Raw genomic sequence first — 24,135 nt, forward strand, 5'->3', positions numbered from 1 at the left:
TGGTATTTTGTTTAATTTACCACATAAATAAGGACATGTAAACTCGTACATGTACTTGGATTATGTGGTCAGAGCAGGGAATACAGTTTGGCAGAGAAATTGTAAATAAATGTAATTGCAGGAAAAGACTGGTTTGTGATGAAGGCAGAAAAGTGCAGTTGTTAAAGTTGCCAAATCTGTGCAGAAAGTAATGGTGAAATTACAGATAGCTATGTGAAGTGATAAAATGGCATGGCTGTAAGTTTTTAATAAATGCTTGTAGACTCAATAAGTTTCAGAAACAGACTACAAGCATTAGGAGTCAGTAAATTCTATATTTTTATTCTCTGTTTTATGGTTCTGGGATTTTCTCAGTAACTGTTGAATAACACTGAAAGAAGTATTGTGGAAATGTTTACTATGGTGGCTAGAGCAATTGCCAAAATCTAGAAAAGCTATTTCTAGACTGCTGTTTTCAAGAGATTTAGATCTACTATTATTGTACTCATGTATAATGTCCTTCTAATTACCAGGCTTGCTACGGGAACCTCTTGGCCCTTCTTGTCAAAGCACTGGCAGAATGCAGCAAAGAGTATGGATTAATAATAGGCCAGGGGGAAAGGGCCATTTTCCAATAATTAAGATAGTACTTTGACTGCATAGTCTGGACTTCCATACCTCATCCTAGAAACAGCTGACATGTTTTTTGTCAGTGGTGTTTGATTAGTATCCTTAAGCAGCATTTCTGTTGGCAGACTTAGTGAAGTACGCAAATATTTGGGGTTGCAAATTTTTAATATTTTCAATTATTTTAAAAAATTAAATATTTTAAATATTTTAAATTATGAATGTTACAGATTTTTAGTAATTTGAATTATTTTTAAGTTCAAAGAGTATTTTTTCTTATTACTGCAGTTTGAAAAGTGTATAAACTTCCTAAATTAGAAAATGTGAAAGACAAGTATTTGTGGTTGAAAAGGAGTATTCAAGTCTTCGCAGATGAGCCAGATTCCAGTTTAGCAAAGTGTTCTGAGAAAGTGTGTAATTTTAATTGTAAGCATGTGATATCTTATTTTGTTCATGTGTTGTGGCGTTTTGCCAGTTTATGCCTTTGCAGGATAAATTTATTCTGCATAGACAAGACAAGGTAACTGACTGTTATTGTCTGTGATAATACAGCGAGCTGTGTTATTTATAAGGGTTTGAGAGAAAGTCAAAGAATTGGGAATTCTTGATGGCATAAATTCAGGGCATTATTGTTGTGAAAATAACTTCAGTGTAATGCTTATCAGGCACAAAATTAAAGAATTTATTCCTTGCATACAAAACCCCCTAGTGAAGTTTCTCTGGAAACAGTAATGAAGTCCCAGAAAGTCCGAAAGTGAATTGTCCCTGTGAAAAAATACTGTCTTTCTCTATTTGCATATTTGATAATGGAACTGTGAAACCAAAAAAAAAAAAACCAGGGCATCACTTTCTTAATCATATGTACTACAAGGCCAGCTTGCATCCTGAATTTGGAAAAAAAAAACTAGGACAGAATTGCCATAGAAATTTCCTGTTTGGTGAGGACAGCTCTTCAGTTTGTGCTCTGATAGAATGTTGTGTTGCTGTAACAAGTGTTTCCTTCTCCGCTTTCTTTTGTGCTACCTGAACACACACAAAAAATATTTCTCCAATTTAAATTTCATAATGATTAAATAATAAGAGAAGTAATGGTCAGGTGAAGCTATACTTGTTTATAATATGTGTAGTTTTTACTCATAGAGTAATTAAACATTTGTAGGATACTTATATAGGCCAGTTTAATGTGTTTAATGTGCTTTTGCTTGAATCTGATCTGGGGAGTATCTAATAGATTTTTAGCTTTGGTATTTGACAAAATATAAACCACTATTTCTTAGTGGAAACCTCCATCTTCTAAACATGTTCCAAGTTACCAGGTTGTGTAGGAATGATAACTTTGTTCTGATTTTTTATTTAAATTAAGTATGTGTTTTATATTTTTTAATATATTCTTGTTAAATACACTTACGAGATAAACACATCTGTTGGCAAAACACCACCCAGTCCTAGGATAGGTTTGTGAAGGAATCCACATAAACAAATAATGTTTTCTTTAGTATTTATCTTGATACTTCACTTGGTGACCTAAATAGTGTTCACTGAGAGTATGTTTTAGCATTCTGTGCAGAGTGTTTTACAAGACATGCTATTTATAACTAATGCTATGTCGGAAGCTGCATTTAGTTGAAAGTTTTATTATTACTGTCACAATACATATTACTGTGTAGAGGTATTCATTTGTATTGCTGCCAGCTTTGCAGTGGATACATGAATACTTGAAATTGTTACAGTGGCTTTCCTGATGTCTTGGTATTTGGGATTTGAGTGATGGTCTGAAATAAGGTGACCTATGTGGGCAGTAGTGTGTTGTGTGCAGTTGCTGCTGTGGGCACACCACACAATGCTTGGTTAAAATTTCCTCTATGGGCCTACAGGAGTTCTGAAGTTGTGGTACCATCTGTTTTAGTGAATCTTTGCCATTCAGGTACTCTTGTGTTCAGGCACTGTGGAGAAATCTAGACAGTTCTGTACATTATTTCTCTAAATAGATCAACTTTGCGGTTTCTCAAGAATTTTTGAAAATGCGATGGAGATAATAACAAATCTAGAGGGTTCTGATGTTTTGCTTGAAGAGCTAAACTCAGACTGCAATTATACTTGAGATTTGATGAGCTGTCATCCTAGATGGAAACAGAGTGACTGTAGTATTAGTAAGAGGAATACGTCTGGGAATTGCCTTTGTTGAAAAGATAGATTGGAGAATTAATACTGTTAGTAATTGTACAACTCAGATATTCCTGGATGTGAAGCCCAGTGGGTCTGATGAAACAGCCACTGAAGCAGTAAGAGGTGATGCTGTATTTGAATTGTTTTTGGGAAGCAGTGGGAATACAGTAGAAGAGTTACTCCTGTAAAGGAAGTCTGGACCACAGCTGTGGATCACAAGTAGATTGCATTTAAATGAAACTGAAAAATAAAGACAAGCTTTACATAGCAGTGTATTTATCTAGAATCTGTTGGAGTTGCTGGTAGTGCAGTTTCTTCAGAGACTGATGTCATCCTCCAGCCACCTCAGTCTTTTGAAACTGCTCTCCAGCTTTAGTTAGCTGATAATATATCTTTTATTATTTCCCTTCTAAGCTGGAGCCTTAGGAGTATGAAAACATGAAATAGGATCTTAATTTCTTTCCTCTCGGTGTTACTATAGATACTAACAAGGTATTTTCATTAACTTGAATGATTTATTTTTTTTCTTTGAAACATTGAATCTTTTTCTTCTTGTAATGTCTAATAAAGTGAAACTTGGAGGGTTGCTGATGCTTATAACTTTTACACTTAGTTCCAACAAAGATTAACAAAGATTGCCTTGGAAAAGATTCAGAACTTCATGAAGACATGTATTTGGGTTTCCTCTGTTTGCAAAGATTTCTTGGTAGGATAAGAATCTTATAACGAAATTCCAACCAAATTGGACCATCTATCATGTAGAGTCTTGTGTTACAAAATGTGGCATTAAAGTTTAACATATTTAAATTCCATGTAAATGCAATTATAGTTTGTATGTGATTGTGTATAACAGGCTGGGGCTGTTTAATCTGCACAAGGCCTTCTGAGTTTGCACACAATTCTCCTGGAGTGTGACAGAGCCTGTCAGGGTGGAGGCTGGATGGTAGAACCCCTGGTATGGCGTGTATGGTCTCATGGGCCCACATGGGACCTCATTCCAAAGAGGCCAGTGCAGGCTGGTTGGGACAGTATCCAGCATGCCCGCTGTGGGACACTCCACCAGGTGTTTGAAAAGCACAGCTATTGGAGTTTCATATTTGTCTGCCATGCTGGCCAAGTACAGCATTGAGAGTCTTGATCTGTCAGCCTGTCCTGTTAGGTGGTCACAGCAAATCAGAAATCAAACAAACAATGCTGAGCATCACATGTGCCATGTTTCACTGGAAGCCTTATGTGAGATAGTCAGTTTCTGAGGTAGACAAGGTGAAGATGGAAAATGCAAATGTTGTTGTTGAAGGATTCAGCTGCAAGCATCAGTTCTGACAATAATGGGGTTTAACTGTTGAATTGGAATTCGTGGTGCCCTCAGGGCCGGGGGCGGGGGGAAAACCCAACCTGAAAAGATTGTTGGTGACACTGGCAAAACACTTAGACATGAAATCAAATTTGAGGCAGTTTGTTGGTGCACACTAAAAGTTTGAGCAGAGCCTTGTAGCAAGTTGTTGTGTTTGCCATTTTCAGAAACTACTTAGGATAATTCTTGGGGCAGGAATTTAGTAAGTGAACATGTATGAGATGAGAAATGAGTGGTACATTACTTGGGGCAGCTGCAGCAGCAGCATTGTTAAGTTCTAAGCAGGATTTTCATTGCAGTGTGTGGCACCAGTCTCCACTGTGTGTGCCAGCAGCAGAGTCAAGTTTAAATGCTTTGGCCTTGCTGAGAAACAGCCTTCTATGGGATTAAAATACTGCCTGCTATTAGGCTTCATAAATGGATTGGATTTTCAAGTAACTGTATCAGGCATAGATTCAAGCTGTAGGACTGCAATGGATTTTCTAATAAAGATGGTGTATTTTTGAAAAGGTTGCAGCTTTTGATTGGCACCACAAGTTCATGATTTGTCATGGGTTCCTTAGTCCTTTTGAGTTTAGAGCAAGAGTCATGTTGAATTAGGGGCAAAGAGAGACTATATGCAACACTTCTCACTTAAAGTAATACAAATTGGAATATTCAGTAGTGTGAAATCCTTATTACAGTCATGATTATCTAGGATGTTGATGTCAATAGCATTGCAAAGAGGGAGAGGGAGTACAAGTGAATGAGCAGGAAGAGTGTGTCTGCATCATGATGGGTGGTGTTCAGGCAAACAGAAATGGTGCAAGGTCATGCTGTCAGTCTCCCCCTAGCAGTGCTGTTAGAAATATAGTTCCAAAAAAGGTGATGTGGAGAGCTGTGGTAGAAATGGTACCTGCTTGCTCTTCAGCTGAATAAAAAAGTGAGGAGGGAGCTGATAGTTGGACTGTGATAGTTCATGTTGTGTTTTGCCAGACATTAGCTTAATATATATTTTGGTGCATTTATTGTTTCCTGGTAAAGGGAGCCAAAATATCCAAATGAGCCAGATGTTTAATACTGTTACATGAACCAGTTTCTGGTATACTCTAAGCCCATTCAAGGCTGCTGTTTATAGAAAATTATACATGCCCCTAGATGTACCTAGTGTAGGCTTCTTTTTGTTAGTATTTTTTCCTAAATATCTGAAAACAAGCCTAAAAGTCACTGGGCTGAAAAAACTTGTGTTGTTACTAAATTATTTTGCGTGGACGAAAATATTACTCATCTTCAGAGAACTTTTTTCTCACAGACTTGAATGGAACAAAGTGACTTATTGCTGTCAGAGGAACAGAATGAGTAATATGAATTTGATATTTAAAGAGATGTGATCTTTTGATTTCCAAGTCGAGAGATCCTGAAAGTAACTCACGTTTTTAGAAGACATCAAAATTACTTGCCCTTCAAAAAGTAGCTGGTCTGCACATGTCTGTCTCTGGTTGCCCACGTATTTCCCTATTTTTCAGTACTTGGCATATCCTGTTCTGGCTATTCACCAGAGCTGTGTGTGTGTTTTGTTGTTTTGAGGGAGCGGTGATGGTATTGGTTTTGTTTGGGGTGTGTATCTTTTAAAAAATTTATTTATTGTTCCATTTATTTCTTTATTTAATTTAAGCTAAACCTCTCTGAACAGAGGAGTGATCCAAGCTGAAAAGCCAAGAGTGACTGTAAATGAGTTTCATTGCATTTCAGTTTCTTGAATATTTTGTTTCATGTGTCCAATTGGTAACACCAGTTCAGGTTCAGGGTGCCATGCTAACTGTGTGGAGCATCTTTCTACACAGGTACAGAAGGAAGTATTCATTAATATTCCATCTTCACCAAGGCTTCAACATAGTACTTAAATGGGGTTTTTTAAAGACTTTTTAGAAACTTTTCTATCCCGTATACATTGTTTGTTTCATTAGTAATTAAATTCAGGTCTTGAATTTAGTTAGTTGCTTTAATTCTTTTTTGTAGATACTAGCTGCATCTTTCTTTGTTGGGATCTAATTGTTCAGTTGGTATTGAAACTAAAAGAGAAGTTCAGAAAACTGTTATTGCTGATGTATACTGCCTGTGACTTTGTGAAATTAAGGAAGCATTCTGAATTCCTGAAAACCTTTTTCTGTGACCAAAGTATATCTTTCTAGCCTATAACTACAGATCCAAGTTGTTTTGAAACGTGAAATTAGCCATTGCAACTGATTATAACATATGAGCATTTGCACAACTGTTTTTCAGTAATAGAAAAGCTCCGTTTATTATTTTTAAATTTCTTGTGTATTTAGAGCAAGACGTGTTTATGCTGAACTGCTCTGCTGTTTGCATAGTAGCTGTATACCAGACTGTTCAGATTAGAATTTAAGACTAGTAAAGCCCCTGTACAAGCTAATTTTACAAAGCTTCTTCTCTACACTGAAATTCCAGGCTGTGCATTCTCTCTACAGGAAACAAAAGGAATGTTTGGAGGATTGAGATCTGTACAGCTGTCTGTAAACAGTTGGTACTTTTGTAGCATAAAGGAATCATACGGAAGAGTCTATTACAGTCTGGTTATTATAGTTGAAATTTAGTATTACAGTGCTGTTACACACAATGGATTGACAAATAGTGCATCATCCTCCCTGAATACTAGAAGTGTCTTAAAGATAATAAAGTGTGTTAGAGGTGGGAAATGTATTTCTGTTGTTTGGTTTGAGGTTTGGGTTTTTCTTGGGGTGGGAGGAAGGCAGGGATTAGCATTTGTAATTGATGCTTTGGGATTATTGAGGGCTTTGTTTTGTTAAGTTTTCAACTTTTCCTTGTCAAATTTGGTAGTTTGGGGTGAGATAAGAAAGGAGGATTCTTCTTTGAAGAGGCAGAACCTGGGTAAATTGAATAACAACGTAAAGAGCTCAGAATTTAGTAAAGTGAAGTCAATCCTTGCATTGGCATGGGGAAAGATTAGGTCATCACTTAAAAGTAATTTGAATCCTGGTTTCTTGTGAAATGCTTAATAAGACATTTGTGAGAACTTTATGACCACTGTCAACAGTGAACAAATTATGACCATTTTAGTTTGCAGAGGTATTTTAATATGTACCTAAATTTTTTTCAGTGGGGGAAGAAAGGAAGTAAATTCTTGAACTTCGAAATTTTCTATTTTCAGTGGAACTGTTTTAACACATTTTAATAAATTGGATATTAACAGAGGAGAACATCTAGGATATTCATATTGTTCAGCTTTCCTGGAATATGGCTTTAATAAAAAGCATAAGGTTAAGTGTATATGCTCCATATAACACTATGGAACAACATGAGCTATTTTATGATATATACATATTTTACAATGTATATATACATTATTATGCATTATATACAATATATAATGCAATTACATAATTACATTTACAAAATACAATTACAAAAAAATATATATTGTATTATATACATTATAATACAATATATATATTTTAATGCTTAAATAGATGTTCAGTCTTGGTAGAATGGACAAGTCCAGAATAATTTGCAGATTGAGTACCATATGTGTTTCTGTATAGGTATTTTTACTTCATCTTTTTAAATGTTTCTGTGAAATTTTATTTCAATAATGAAATTGTTTTAAGCTCAAGCTTTGACTCAGACCAGCAAATACAAGGAAATTAGCTCTAGCCCCAGCTTTTTCTAGACAACTCCAGCAGTGTAGCTTCTGCCAGTGTAGAAACGGTACATGTGGCATCCTTGGCTGTGTACTCCTGCACCAGAGCTGGTATTCATCTGACCCCTGCTCAGTTTGAAAAATGACTGGAAAGCCAATGTAGAATCCTCCTACTTTTCTGAATGAGCTCTCTGCAGAGTGAGTGATGGGACAGGAAAAGGGAAGCTCAGGCTGTCTTTGAACTGCTCTTTTTAGTCTTGACCATAAATGCACAGGCTCTGTTAATTAAAATTGATTGAATTGCAGATTTGATTCATCTAGATATAAGATGTAAGCTAAAGGAGAGAAGTGGGCTAAAAGGGTAAGGAAATGTAGGGGAAGAGAAAGTTTAGGGTTTAGATTTTAGAACAGGGTTGAGCTATGACTTTAAAAACTGATAAACAGTTTTAGAAGGTTTTACTTTCTGTGCAGATACTCGGTTGAAGTTTAACTCACATAAATGAGTATTTTTAGTTTCAAGATAAAAGCAATCATATTTAAGTGTAAGTTTTTAGTCTTTTAAAAAGCCTAAAAGCAAATGATTTGCGAGGAAGATTTTTGCTTAACTGACTCAAGAGTTTATGTAATAAGGAGGGGACTCTGGCAGTGGTTTATGTAACAATAGCATATGTAGTACTTGGAATATCCTGAACTCTAGTCAGACATGAATGGTATTTGCATGTGATACAGTACAGCATCATGCCTTATTAGCTCTGATGTCTTTCATTTCTTCTGAAATGTGCCCTTTTCTTAAGAAAAAAAAATTGTTTGCTAACACATTAATGGCATGGTTATGTCATTGATACCTCACTTCATGAAATAATTACTAATTTAATGAATGGGAAATATTCCTCAGAGGTCAGTGGGAATGCTATTTCCTTAAAATCTTTCTGATTTACCATGAGTTAATTACTTCAGTGTCTGCTGGCAAAGATTATACAAAAGCTTACTCATATAGTAAATATTTTAGCATATACAAAGAGAAATATAAATGTTTTAAATTCTTTTCTGATTTTACAGTATTTTTATTATTATTTTATTGACCTGGCATTGTCATTTTCCAGCACAGTTAAAATCTGTATGTTTAGGCAGCTTTGACCTTGACTTAATTTCATGAAGGGTTTTCAACTACATATCACTGTGAAGTTAATGCTACAGTGGGTATTTTAAATTGACTTTATATACTGGAGTGTAGAAGGTTCTGAAAGTTACATTTCTAATACTAAATTAACTGTCATTGAGGTAATTAATTTATCAAGCTGCTTGACTGTTTACTTTTTGTATATATAGGTTTTGTGCTTAAAGTCCATTTTTTGTACAGTACATCAGTTGTTTGTTTTTTTTCTTAAGGGGTTCAAAGGGATTTCCACTGGTTACTAGCTGCAGTTAGAGCTCTCAAGTTCCTGAATTGCTGCCCTTGGAATCCCTGAAGTCTGTTACTCTTGTGTAGTTGTTAAGACCTAGTGTACAGTTTCTCTTTAAACAAGGCAAAAAGAAATAGATATTTTTTCTGGAGTTGACCTTGGCATTGGTATTGTATATGTATTGTTAGAGAGTACAGAGTAGTTTTTATGATGCTTTCACCTGCAGACTTATTTTGAGTAGCAAAAGTTGATTTGGGAAAAACAGGCTTAGTCACAAAGGGGAGCAATTTGATGCAATTTATCTAAGTATCATTTTTGAAAAATGTGAAAAAATTGGTATATTAAGCAGTAATTACACATATCTACATTTCTCTGTCGCCTGTTGTCAGTCTGACTCAGCATTTGTTTTTCAGCATCTTGATTATTGTTTCCAGTAAATCTTCGTGTTTCTAGATTGCTTACTTTGGAAGTTCTGCTTTTGGAATAAAAGATTTAGCTGCACTAAAACCACATTTTTTAATAATTTTATTTCAGTTATCTAGAAAAGTATGAAAAAGTCCATCATTTTGGAGAGGAGGATGATGAGGTACAACCAGGCAATCCAAAGCCACAACTTCCTATTGGTGCAATTCCAACTTCCTATAACTACCAGCAACACAGCGTGTCAGGTAAATTCTTGAGAGTGAAAGTGCTATTTCCTTCATGTGTGTGGGTGCATTTTTGGTTGGTTTTTTTTTTTTGGACAGGCTGCAGAAATAGTGCATGGATACATTTGCAGTAGTATTTAAACCGTCAAATCTGTAGGACACTCAAATGATTAGTTTAATACACTCAAAAACCTTTCCACTGTGAACCAGAAGAAAACAAATATTAAAATCCATAAGCTGTTTCTCCTCTTTACAAATTTATCCTTGCTAATTAGTAGAGCTGTGTAGTTACTTGTCTTGAAAAAAATTACCTTGAAAATTTGCAGTGTGTTTCTTTCAATCTCTAATTTCTCCACACAGTCAAATACCTGAATTGAGCCTACAATTATTTAAGCTTCAAATCAGAAGCTGGTGGACTTTGTGGAATGGACATGTAATTTGTTGTGTAGAAATTGACTTCAAATTGTATTACAATTCCATTCTGCTTTAATTAAAGCTTCTGTTTTGTAAGCTTTTCTTTGGGAGAACAGGCTGCATTGTTGCATTCTGGAGCTGGCAGAGGAATTGATATGTAACTAGAAAGGTACACAGCAAAGTGGAATGGGTTCTGTGTTTTTGCCAGACAAAAAATACATTGAATACTGTGAAAGCTTGTTTAAAACGGCAATAATTTATAAACAAACTTTTTCCAAATTCTTCCTTACAATAATATTGCTTTATATATTGTTTCAAGATTGAGTGTAGCTGTGAAAATGTTGTTGATTGTATTTTTTTTTAGATTATCTTCGTCAAAGCTATGGGCTGTCTATGGACTTAAACTCACCAAATGACTATAATAAGTTGGTGCTTTCACTGTTATCTGGACTCCCAAATGAAGTGGACTTTGCAATTAATGTGTGTACTCTTCTTTCAAATGAAAGCAAGCATGTTATGCAGCTTGAAAAGGACCCTAAAATCATCACTTTACTGCTTGCAAATGCTGGGGTGTTTGATGACAGTAAGTATATATCAACATTTTTGCAACAGAAAGCATCCATACCTGTTGTAGCATCTTTCACAACTCATGACAATTAAAATGTTAATAACTTACTTCACAGTAATATATCTAGTTTTTCCTCTTGTCTATGATTACAGGTTTTATCAAACATAACAAATACCTTTTAAGTTAGTTAATCTTAAAAATCTATTTTACAGGTTAGTGAAATGTAAGAATAAGTTTTTTGATAATGAAGTTCAGTTGTTCAGGATGCTAAATTTACAGCGCTGGATTTCTGTCTCCTTGTAGTGTATTACTGTTTCCTTTTGAATTTGTAGGACCATGCTGAGTTTCTGTAATTCTTTTTTAATGGCACTGCATATTTAAAATTTAAGTCAAGGTAGTCTGAAAACAATGACATGCTAACATTTTTGTCCTGATACTTCACTACACATTTAACTGCAGTGAAATTCAGGTTATAAAACTCGGGGGAGAAAAGTCTTAATCAGATTTTCAGAATTACTTAATATGTTAGCACATAAGTTTTAAATGAGGGTTGATACCTTCAAAATACTAAAGTATGTCAAATAAATTCTTCAGATTTTTTTCAGTGTGAAAGAAATGCCTCCATGCCTAATAATTCCTTGTTAATGGCCTCCTGTCAAGAGAGGAGCAAAACATAAATTAACCTAAACTATTGTAAAATGATAACAACGTAGCTTTTATCTTGCGGTGATGAGGAGGAAGTATTTACCATGTTTATGTGCTGAGCTTTTTTAGTTTGGTTTGCTTTTAATGTTTTGTTTTGTTGTTTCTGTTCATTTATTTGTTTGTGAATTTGGGTTTCATTTTTGTTTGTGGGTGGGTTGGTTGGTTTGTTGGTTTTGTGGGGTTTTTTGGTTGGTTGGTTGGTTTATTAATACTGAAATTCAGAAATAACTTCCAGAAAAAATTGCTCAAATGAGCCTTTTCAGCTGAGCATAATTAAGTCTGATAATGTAGACTATCATATTTGTTTGAGTAGAAATCTCCTTTGCATGTGTAAGCACAAACATAGCATGGGATGTCAAAGATTCTGATTTAAAATGCTAGGGAAGAGCCAGTGTTAGCCATTGTATATGGTTCAGTAGGGTTTTTTAATAATTGGCATTTTTACATAAGGATTTGTAGCTTTCCCGTTCTCCCTCCAGTATTGCATTAGTGTCTTCCAACTTCTCTCTTGCTTTTTCTACAAATTTTCTGAAAAATTTGTACATTTTTCAGTGTCCTTCAGATATGGTTAGAGCTTGGTCATTTAGTGTTTGCATCTAGTCCAGGCACAAGTGCTTTCAAAGGAAAATATTTGAAAGGAAGCTAGGGAAGGGAAACTTAGTCCTCCATGTGATTCCAGAATGCTTGCTCTCTAGATTTTCGAGGTTACCATCACTCCCATGTTCTCTTGATGAAACTTCTATTGATTTAGGAATTTGCAAATAATTTAATTGAGTTATGTATTGCTATTTAAGGATTTTTTTTTTTGATGTTGTAGGGGCAGACAGTGTTTTCTGGAGTTCTTAACTTGAAGAACAGGTTTATTCCATAGCTTGTCTGTTTAGTGTTTTTTGAAAAATATTTGAGGTAAAGCTGGGAGGAATGATGAGCATGTAATAAACTCACTGTTTTCATTATCTGGGAAAAACTTCATTTTTATAGTACATGATTGTGTCTTCTGGATAAATCCAGGGAAATGTCCTAGCAGCATTAAAAAGACTAATTGGGACAAATAGGGGAAAGAAACAGCAGGGGTATGTTTACTTATTTTTGAAGCATGAAACTTCAATTTGAAATATTGATGTGGTTTTATAGTATAAATAATGAAGGTATATCTGCCAGGTTTCATGCTGAAATAAATGAGTTCTCTAGTTAGTAAATTCAGCCAGTGTGAAAATCCTACCAGAGTAATGTTAAGTGGCAATAAACAATAGCTGATTAACTTTATTTAATACAGGTTTTAGATTTTTCTTGTCTATAATTAAGGTTTTATAATTGTTATTATTTATAGTGGTTTTTGGGTAATAAAATGTGTCATCAGCTTCTCTCCAGTTCCCTCCTAAACTTCAAGATGACAGTTGGATTGCAGGTCATGGGGCAACCGCAGGGGTTTGAGGGTTATATATTGGAGAGCTGCATAAGGCCTTTGTTTGGATTCTGTGAATTGAAAGCTGATGTAGTCTTGGAATTGAGATTTGTAGCATTTTGTACAAAATAACAAAACATAAACCAAAATGTTTAACTGAAATGTGTCATTAGTTCATTACAGAACTATTGCAAGAGAGTATTTTTAGATTGACTCAGCATTTGAATCAGATTGACTGAGTCGTAACTGCTTTCAAGGACTGATGGTTACAAAAGCTGTGGTAGTGCTCAGTCAAACAGCCGAGAACATCTATTACTGGTCTTGGTTAAATATTGAGTTTGAATCGAGCATTGTCAAAATCTTACTACTGTTTTTTAGAAAACATGAGTGGGAATTTGTTTAATTACTACAGTAGTGTTTGTGCTTACACAGCACACATGGAAAACAGTTCTTGATATGAGGGTGAGAACAGACCAGTCAACTTGACTCTTGGAAAAGAACTCTGGAAAAGTTTCCCCTGGAGAAGTTTTTCTCCTGGAAAAGTTTTTTCTTTTTTTTACAGGATTCACAAACTAGGCCTTTCCTTATGAACTCCTTACTTTCAGTTTACACTGTAAATTTGCAATAGCTGTTAATTAAACGACAACAGACATTTCAGCTGGTTTGTGCAGTATTTTTAAGATCAACAGGAAACACTGGAAGAGTCTAGAGTGTTCTTGAATCTTTATTTAGTTTGTGCATTAATAAAAATGTTCATTTTTAAACACTTTACTAAAATACGCTTTTTGTGCTTAAAGCTTTAGGATCATTTTCTGCCGTATTTGGAGAAGAATGGAAGGAGAAAACTGATAGAGATTTTGTTAAGGTAAATCAAAAATTACTAAAATAATTTTGTACTGCATGTGGTGGATATCAAATCCTTTAAAAAGATGGCAAGTTCTAAGATACACTAGCATATGTCCTTAAAATTGCTCTCAACTTCATTCCTTTGATTTAAATATAATAGGACACTATGTCACAGTTGTCTTAAAATGTTGGGATGAGTAGGAAGAAGTGTATTAAGAAAAAAACAGGTATAGCCAAATGAACAAAAGTTTCTATGTTTATTTTTATAAGGAAACTAATGTGTGTGAAGAAAAGGGATGTTGGACAGTATATTTACCAAGAGGCAACAATGCTGTGTTGGGTTTCGTTGTGAACTGCGATGATCAGTAAAGAAACATTCTGAATTATAAAAATTAAGATCAAAGCAAAAGGAGCTGTGAGAAATACTTTAATAGTATTTAATAGTGCTTTAACTTATTTTTGCAGAAGGCTTTTTTAATCTTTCCACTAGAGGGCATGAGCTACTGTACAAGCAGTGAAATGAAGTAAAAATAAGTAAATGAAGTAAAAAAAAGAACTAAAGTTTCTTTGTACAGATGGTTATTTATTCTAGATGAGCTTTTTAGGTGAATAAGAGCATGCATTATAGATGAAAGAGATTTGATATTTTAGTATATTTACTATGATATGTGCTTTCTTGAATTACAAGTGATGATTTATGTGGCTAAAGTAGAAGAAAGCTAGATTAAAATATATTTTGATACCTTATGCTTTTTATTAAATAAAAATGTGAAGAGATAATCTTCAGAGTTCCTCATAAAGGCAGATTTCTGCTCAATTCCGTAATTGTTTTATATACTGAAATATCATGCCAGTATTACAGAACAATATTTGTTGGGAGCTGTCTCCATTTATCTTTTGTTTTATTTTTATGTAACTTGGTTTGGGAACAAGCTGGACCATAGTAGTTTTCCTTAATTGATAAGTATTGTTGAAATACCAGTGTAAAGATTGCCTAATCAAAATTTCCTAAGTAAACTTAAAACCAAGAAAGCTAAGCTCTCATATTTGTGAGTATATGGACTTGAAAAGGAGATTCAAGTGTGCCAAAATTAAGTGTAAAAATTAATGTTTCATAATCTTCAAGATTTTCCCTTTTCCACTGAAAAAGTATGTCCAGAAGTACTGTAGGCTTTGGGTTGGTTAGTGGGTTGGTTAGTTTGGTTGGTTGGGTTTTTTTAAAGCATTTAGCACTTATGTGTTGAGTTCCCACTAAGCTGTCACAGACTGTTGCTGATCTAGAGCAGCAACAAGCACCATGTCTCGATCTGTAAACATCTGAAATTATACAGTATTCTAAGGTATTACATATTGATTATTTAAATTTAAGTAATTGTTATAAGGACAGGTGGTTCTTATAAATGTTTTAACAAAGTTTTAAGTAGAACCCCTATAACTGCAATAAGGTTTACTAATAAAATCTTGGATGCTCTCCAAGATCTATGTTTAGACATTACAACATATATAGTACCATTCTGTAGTGAAATACTGCTGACAGCATGGCAGAAATACTCAGAAAGCATGTGAAAAACTTGACATCACATGTAAAAGTATCTCTAATGCCAGGAATTCAGATTTTTTCAGAGCATCTCACTGCAAGCATTTGTTTGACCTTACTACTGGAAGTAATTTATTTTGTATTGCAGCTGTGGCTATGTCAAAACAGAAGTTGGGGGAGGCATGGGAGCTTCCTGACGTAGCAGAGAGATATTTGGTTGTCAGCACAGATGTTGTGTGTCTGGTTTTGGTGTTTGCTTTTAGGTTTTTTTAAATGTGCTTTTGCAGTTTTAAGAAAAAAGAACAGCTATTAAGTAAGTTACTCCTTTCACCATTCATATTATCTTTTTTTTTTTTAATCTTCATTTTTTTGTTATTTCATTTTGGTGCTGGTGGTGTCCTCCAGTATCACTGTTCTGTCACTGAAGGTGAAGATGAAAAGCAATGTGTTTCTTTATACTAAACTTCAAGGGAATCAACTACCTTTCTATTCTTTTTTCTTTCCCTTCCCCCCCAGTCCTTACTGCATTATATAAGACTGTTTGAAAAATTTATATTTTTCATTATCTTAAGTGCAGCAGGACATATCTTCTCACTTTTTACATAAATTACTTCTAAACTGAATCAAATGTTTTTACTAGTCAGTAAATCTGTTCCACTAATTGTCCAAATAGGAGTATTATTGAAGTTGAACCTGCTGTTGTCTCTTATAGCTATGTTAATTTGTGGCATTCTCCCCTCTTGATTTTTCCTCATGCTCCCAATAAGCTTAAATGTCTAGTTAGCAGGAATGACTGTGTGTCCTTACTTAGGGATTGGAACAACTCGCATTTAGCCAGTCGTCTTGTATGTCGCCTTGTTTGTTTTGTTGTCCCCATCCCCAGGCTCTGATGGCATCCTGCTCAGATGTTTTCTCCTCTTTTCCCATTTTTGACTGTTTCACTTAGCTATGAATGTCCTCAGTTACCAAGGTTCACTTGTGAGTATAGTTCGCTTTCAAGAGTGATTTGTTTATGTAGTATGTTTATTTTCTGATAGATTTAGCTACTTTTCCAGGTATTTCTTTCATGTCTCCAGCAGCTACTCAGTGTCTGATGTGTAGCGTCTGAGAAGTTGCATTACATTTCTTCATGCACCGTTCGTCTCTGTTTACTTCAGTCAAATTATTTGCATTTCACGTTCTTGGACTACTTGAGGCCTCCTCTAGCTGTAGAGCTCCAAAATCCACATACATGCAGTTCTTGTGCCTTACTTACTTCTCTGATTTTCTTCTTTATTTTGTGATTTTTGAAATTTTGTTGCCCAACTTCTTTCTATAAATATAATTTTCTTTTCATTTACTGTGCGTTTATCCTCTGAATCTTTCTCAGATAGTGCGCAGAGATCCTTATGCACTTAAATACCTGAAATACTTTTCAAACATCACTTTCCTTGTCTCTCAGAGTAATCTGTCAAGCTGACATTACTCCAGGTCTCTCATATTTTTCTTGAACAATAAGTCATCATACCATTGGTACATTTTGTTTTGTGGGCTACATCTCCATTGCTTTTATGGACAGCCATTTGGTTGATCTTATTTGCAGTGGATTCTGTATAATTGTTTGCATTTTTTTCCAAAGGAGCTTGGGTACTGACAGTGATCAGACTGTGAATGTGAATCAAGTTCTTTATCTTTGTCCATTCAATCTTAGTATCCAGATGTGTCAGGAAGCTCTGTTTGGTTGCTTCTAGGTTTTAGCTTTGTTTCTATTAGCAGTCCATGATTTAAATATATATATATATATATATATATATATATATATATATATATATATATATATATATATATATATATAAAATTAGTGATAAGGTCAATTTCTTATACACCATCTTGTTTATTAATATGTCATATTAGATTGCAGGTATCCTTCATAGTAGGGAATAAATAACTGCTTGGGATGCTGAACTGATGTTTTGTTGCCTTTGTGCTGTGTGTTTTTCAAATGAATGCCCAGAAAGCTTCATTGTTTCTTTCCACTTTTGCTGTTCCTTTGGGGGGGAAAAAAAAAATTTTCATGTTACACCTGTTCCCTTGTAACAGAATTTTGCCTGCATGCCTTCGTCTTCTGTGGCTCTTGCTGGTAGCTTCAGTATTAATTAGAAAAATCTATTTGTCACAAACAGTAAGAAATTAGGATTTTTTTCTGGCTGTTCTTGTCTTTGCTAAAATGAGGTAATAATCCTTTCTGTGCAAGTAAATCCTCTTTACTAAACAGTACTTGGACACCATTTAGCAACATTGCAGTGAAAATAAAATTCTTTTCCTTCCAATTTAGAAAATCTGTAGTATTGTATTTGTCAAGAAAATAGTAGTGTCAAGCTTGGTATGAGTGCTGTAATTTAGTAATTACATTTGCATAGCAAAATTTCTCCTGCTGTTCAGCTGGTTGTACTTCCCATCCTCCCCTTTTTATCCAGATTTATTGGTGGTTTTATTCTGTGATTATAGTTAAAAGAGGAATGGTATTTCATTAGTGAGTCAAAGAAATGTACAAATTTTTATTAGTCAAAGGAAGGTTTATATCTTTGTTCAGATACACACATTAGAATGCATATATCATGATATATTTTTATATTATTGTACATCACACTATGTATTTTTATTAGTTTGAAAAACTTAATTCATTGATTAATTCTTGAATTTCAGCAGGACTAGCAACAAAACAACCATTTACCAGGCCATAAATTTGTAAAGTAATTGGAGTTCCAGTCTGCTGAAGTGTTCTGCTTTGGTTATATTTATAAAGGTTTTTTGTGATAGTGGTGGTTGTTTCTCTCTTTTTAGTGTGTTATGACGAAGTAGGAAACACAGCAGCAGCTTTAAAAAGTCTTTTCAAATAGTAACTTCTTGCAGGAGTCTTACGATCTGTTGAGAGTGGGAGGAGTCACTTTATTCTGCCTTAGATCATCACTGTTTGTAGGAGATGAAGGAGGATGAGCTGTACTTTTTTTCCATTTGGAATTGCTGTATTTCTAATGATATATGGAAAACTGCCCCATAGTTGCAGCATGTGCTTCAGCAAAACACTTCTGTGGTAGTGTTGGTTGATCATGACTGCATACTTCTGGTACTTGAAGGGAAAAATTTATAATATTTAAATATTATTTCAATATTTTAACATAATAGAAATACAAGTAATTAATATTTTAAGAAATAGCCCCTAGAAATTAAGTATTTTTAATTCTTTCTTCAGTTTTGGAAGGATATTGTTGAGGATATTGAAGTTCGTGATCTAATTTCTGACAGAAGCAAATCTCAAGGTGAGACATCTTGACTAATCTTAATACATGCATGTTGGTAAATTGAGCAAAGGAAGGACTAATATATATTTATTTACTTCATAGATATTCCATCAGAAGAATGGATTTGGGAATCCTTATTTCATCCACCTCGCAAATTGGGCATTAATGATATTGAAGGGCAGCGGGTACTTCAGATAGCAGTGATTTTACGAAATCTTTCTTTTGAAGAGGGAAATGTTAAACTTCTGGCAGCTAATCGTACTTGTCTTCGGTTCCTGCTACTCTCTGCTCACAGTCACTTTATTTCTCTACGGCAGTTGGGGCTTGACACACTGGGAAATATTGCAGCAGAGGTAATGTGCTTTCAAACAGAAAAATTCAGATATAAATTGATAAAAGCAGTAGTGTCAATGAATTTTATTTTTATCATTGGATGGAGAAGGAAATAAATTATTCTCTAAATTTGTAATCAGCATTTTGAAAACAAGTGTTCAGGGCCAAAACTAAAATATGATTATATGTGTCCATTTGCTAAAATAGAATCTCATGAAGAAGACTGATGATGTAGCGAGATAAGAAGATATTCATAAAGTATAATTTTCAGTTTAGTTTCCCAAAGAGAAGAAAGGAGTTTGTTAAGTTCTGCAGTCTGTATGCTTGCTTCTTCACTTTATAAACCTTTAGTCATAATTTCAAAACAGTGTGTTTAAGAAAGAGGGTTTTAGAGGATTTTATGTCCTGTATACTGTACTTTGTGTAAACTAGTCATAGGCAAATGGGTGTGCTGCCAGAATCATGTGGGGCATCTTTTTTTTCTTTTTTTTTTTTTCTTTTTTTGAGAGAGAGGTTTGAATGTTATAAAATATGCTATTTCGGTATGTCATATTATTGTGCAGAAAATTATATGGATTTATGGATTTTTATAGGAAGTATATTCAGATAGTCCTTATATTTTAAAATGTAGCATATAAATTTAAGTAAAATGGATACTAGCCAGGAATAAGATTAGAAGTATTGGTCCACTATTAAATATTGACAGAAAAGGTGGTGTTTTTCATTTGCCATGTACCAAACTTGACTTTTGAGTGAGAAAGAATGTTACTTATGTCTGGGATCTCTAGCTGAGAAGCAGAAGTAGAAACAAGAAGAATGACTGGGATAGCATCTGGGAAGGAGTACATTTTGTTACTCAAGTTCTGGTCCTTTTTTGGGTATTAAAATCCATTTGTGTATACTGTTAACTGCCTGATGAGAAAGTTATTTTCCTTATTCTGAGCACTGGAAAGTGTAAATTAGATTGCTGCTTCAGAGCAGAAAAGGAGGAGGGGACTCAAAATGCTAGGTACAATCAAAAGCTCACCTGGTTCAGTTTTTATGAGCATGAGCGAAATTTATGTATGCTGCACTTAAACCCTTCTGAGCCGTATATTTTGATTAGCAAATTGAATATTTGAGCCATTAGCACTATGTGGATAGTGTTAGTAATTATTTTCCTTTCTCCTCAGCTTCTTTTGGATCCTGTTGATTTCAAAACTACTCATCTAATGTTCCACACTGTTACAAAATGCCTCATGTCAAGGGATAGATTTTTAAAAATGAGAGGTAAGATCTCTAGCTATTCTTGTTTTTGTATCAGAATTATAATTATTGCTGTTTAAAACTATTTTGTATTTGTTCTTCAGGCATGGAAATCTTGGCAAATCTTTGTAAGGCTGAAGATAATGGTGTCTTAATTTGTGAATATGTGGATCAAGAATCCTATAAAGAGATCATATGTCATCTTACACTACCAGATGTGCTGCTTGTAATCTCAGCACTTGAGGTGCTATACATGCTCACAGAAATGGGAGAAGTGGCCTGCTCAAAGATTGCTAAAGTAGAGAAGAGCATAGGTAAGGGAGAAGCAAAATCTCTTTCTTCTCTTGCTTAAGAAAAAAGGCTTAACTACTGACCATGGCATATTCTTAAAAATGTGGCTTGCTTGTGTGTGTGAGAGAGAACACAGCATGGGGATGGAATTTTCTAAATCTATTCATTGTGTCCTCAAGGAATTGATGATGCTAAAAATTCTAAAATTTTTTAAAAGCCACAAAATGTGTTTAAAAAAAACAAAACAAAAAAAAAACCTACAGAAGCATGCAAAGACTTGTTCCCTTTCAGCACATGGCAATTTTAAAGCATATCAGTATGTTCCAACAGCATTTGTTTTGTTGTCCTAATGTCATTGTTGGTTTTACATTCAATACTTTAGATACATTAGTATGTCTGGTTTCTATGGACATCCAGATGTTTGGACCTGATGCTCTTACTGCTGTAAAGCTCATTGAACATCAGTGTGTTAGCCAGCAAGGAATACTTGATGTCAGACCACAGGTAATGGATCATGGTTCTTCACAGGCTCATGCAACAGGTGTCCCAGGTGAGTATCACTGCAAGAGAACACACTGTTGTATAAAATTCGTGATCTGTGATTTTTATCTTCTTTAGATTTCTGATTAGTTTGCATAAATAAGTGTAACATTGGGCATAACCTATATCTCTTTTTCAAACACTCACGAAGAAAATACACTATGTTAGCCAAAGCTATGTTAGCCAAAACTGTTGTGAAACAAGCTTTGAAAGAATTTTAATGTTTTTTAGTTGCTAATCTGAAAATTCTCTGAAAGTCACACACATTGCTTATTTTAACTTGTTCACTGGAAAGAAGAAGTATCTATTCTAGATTGTTCCCACAATTTTCAGAGAATTAGAGGTCCATTTTATGTTACATTTTACACTGGGTATTATTGGGCAGTAACATAAATTATTTGGTAGAATTGCAGAGATGAGATGAGATAGACACACTCTTGAAGGTTCTAAACAGTTTCTTGTTATGGAAACCAAATTGTAACTATTCTTAGTAAGTTAATGAGAAACAGCCATTGGAGCAGACTGGTTGGCACGTCTAAGCGTGCTGTTTTTGGAATGGGTGTAGAGACCACAGCAAAAAATGGCTGGGAGAGAATGTAACTGAGGGGGTGAACAAGAGTGAATAGGATGAACTGTTGTGGCATTGCTACAAGATCCTTTGCATTATATTTGCATCCACTTAAGAGCTGGAAAAATAATTGCTGTGTATTTGTGCCTGTTTTGGTGGAGTAGTGTGCCACTTTAAAGTCATGCTCAGTGCTGTAAAGTGCTGAGATCACAATCATGGATCTGGAAGCAGCCGTTCACTAGGTGCACTCCTGGTGACTGCACTTTAGCAATGACTCTGGCCCTGGCAAGCCCTGCTTCACTTTGGTAAACTGTAGTGCAGCTCTGTAGTCTGCAGTGGGCACCTTTGTTGCTTCCTTAGCTGGAGACATCCTTACTGGCATGTACCAGTGGATGTCATGAAGTGCTTCATTCAGGAGGACAAAAAACATTTCAGCAAGTTTTTTTTTTTTTTTTTTTTTTTTCTTCATGTTCTCTACAGCCTCTAGGACAGCACCACATGTTGCTCCACCTCCAGGAATAGTAGAGATAGACAGCGAGAAATTTGCATGTCAATGGTAAGTGTATAGTTCTTTTCAAATACATTAGTGAAGAAGAAAAACAAAGAAAAATACTGAATTCGTGGGTCACAGAATTTTCCAGTTTGCTTGTCCTTACTGTTACACTGATTTTTCTGTGTAAACCAAAAAATCTTCATTGCTGTGAAGAAGTCTGAAAGCAAAAGCTCCACCAGACTATTCAGTCTTTGCCTGTTGATTCATGAAGTTAGTTGTTCTGTCTCTTAGGACAGAATTTGATTTGATTTTTAACTCTGATCTTGATTTAATTTATTTTTTAAATTGTTGAACAGTGTTACACATTTATCTGGTAATGTGTTGCTTTATTACTGAATCAGTACAAAAGTAATTAACAATTATGAAGCTAAGGCCCTGCAAAACTCTTACATGATCATTCTGAACCTCAAGTTAAAGAAGATCAAAGTCTTTTCCATTCATAGTCTCTTGCTTTCAACTAATATTATTGTCAGATATTTAGAGAGAAACTGTCTCTCCTGTGGTTCTCATGTAGACTGCAGGTGATCTTTCTGAGCTCTTTGTCTTACATAAATGAACTCATGTTCCAAGTATTTGTATTAATTAGTTCCTGATGGGCCTTTCACCTCTGCTGCTTCACAGCTCTTAGGTTCATCTTGTCACTGAGGAGACAAGCACCTTCCAGTTAAAGTGGATGGAATTTACAAAGCCTAGTGTTTTGGGTTATCATGAGGTTATACTTCCAGCAGAGCTTTGGCTGTATGGAAGGAAATACTGCAACTTTTTGTGGTCAGCTGATGTTACCATGCTTGTCTTTGCACACTGCAAAGTATTATCACCATAATAATTAACTGCTGAAAGATTGAGAAATTTCATATTTAGGCATTTCAGCAGTGATGCCTGGAACTGGACTTTGTCTACAGATCCCATTAGCAAATTTAGATAAATGTTCATTTTCATGGTATGCTTTAGTCATTACTTCCTACTTAGAGAAATGGGTAAATGAGTAAATCATAGCAGTAGAATTCAGTTCTGTCTTTGAAGCAAAAAGACAAGGTATTTAAACTGACCTTCCTGGATGTATTACTAGCCAGCTTAGATTCAGTAGGAGGTGTAAGTGCAGTGACAGTAAAGTAGTGATCACAGATCACATTTCACAATTTTAAGTCCTGAACATCTCCTATTTGCTGGTACCAGTGTTAGTGTGTCAACCTAAAATGACATACTTTCTGTTAATATAATCTCTGTTTTTGTAATAATAAAATTCTAACAACTGCAGGAGAAATGGTACTTACTCTTTATGAGAGAACACAATTTAAAGAATGTCGTCACAGGCTTTTCATCCAGTTACATTTGGAGTGTAGGGCTCTACAAAGAAGAACACAGTGTAGTTTTACAGAGTGATAGTGCCCTGTAATAAATGTTGACAACTAAAATATTTCTTTTATTTTCATGCCACTATTTGAGCACTGAGTGAGAGTTCTTACGTGCCTCTGCTGCTGGGGATTAACAACTCCTTTGTCTCTGGTTGGAGTAGTGGATCTAAGAGAAATAAAATTAAATTGTTAGGTGTTTCCTTTTCTCACAGCTTCCTATGAGGTTAGAGGTTAGATGGTCTCTGGACTTGTGTAGAGCCTGTAAGAGATATAAATACTTTTCACTGCTAAGTGAATATTAGATGTTCAGTAAACATTGACTTACAATAAAAATGTGTGAAGTTAGCTTTCAGCCCATCTTTTGTGAAAGTAGAATCATTAAGGTATCAGAATAGAGCTGTATGGAAGAAACCATGCATTCTCATTTGTTTTTGCAGAATATAAAATAAAAAAGGCATAGGTAGAGACAGTTTTGCATAAATAATAATATGTATGTCAGTATGTAAATAAGATATTGCATTTAAAACTGACTGTAGGTGTTAGGGGTCCAGTGTGTTAATTCGTAAGCAGTGAGAAAATGTGGAAGAGGCATCTGACAAAATTATAAACTAAAATGCTGTTTTCCATGTTGTTGGCAGATCTCAGAAGTGTCTGTGATAC

General features: G+C 34.8%; 1 protein-coding gene across 1 annotated transcript in view; it reads left to right on the top strand.

Annotated features, from left to right (window-relative positions):
* ARID2 (AT-rich interaction domain 2) overlaps nt 1-24,135 on the top strand; it is a 92,583-nt gene that overhangs the window by 43,167 nt on the left and 25,281 nt on the right. The window contains exons 4-12 of the mRNA XM_059472303.1: nt 9,722-9,855; nt 10,613-10,831; nt 13,724-13,791; nt 18,542-18,608; nt 18,693-18,943; nt 20,096-20,192; nt 20,273-20,482; nt 20,842-21,009; nt 22,048-22,123. Coding sequence (XP_059328286.1) covers nt 9,722-9,855; nt 10,613-10,831; nt 13,724-13,791; nt 18,542-18,608; nt 18,693-18,943; nt 20,096-20,192; nt 20,273-20,482; nt 20,842-21,009; nt 22,048-22,123 — 1,290 coding nt within the window. The remainder of the gene's footprint in view (nt 1-9,721; nt 9,856-10,612; nt 10,832-13,723; nt 13,792-18,541; nt 18,609-18,692; nt 18,944-20,095; nt 20,193-20,272; nt 20,483-20,841; nt 21,010-22,047; nt 22,124-24,135) is intronic.

The sequence above is a fragment of the Ammospiza nelsoni genome, chromosome 5 (genome assembly GCF_027579445.1).
Source record: "Ammospiza nelsoni isolate bAmmNel1 chromosome 5, bAmmNel1.pri, whole genome shotgun sequence".
In the NCBI taxonomy this organism is placed as follows: domain Eukaryota; kingdom Metazoa; phylum Chordata; class Aves; order Passeriformes; family Passerellidae; genus Ammospiza; species Ammospiza nelsoni.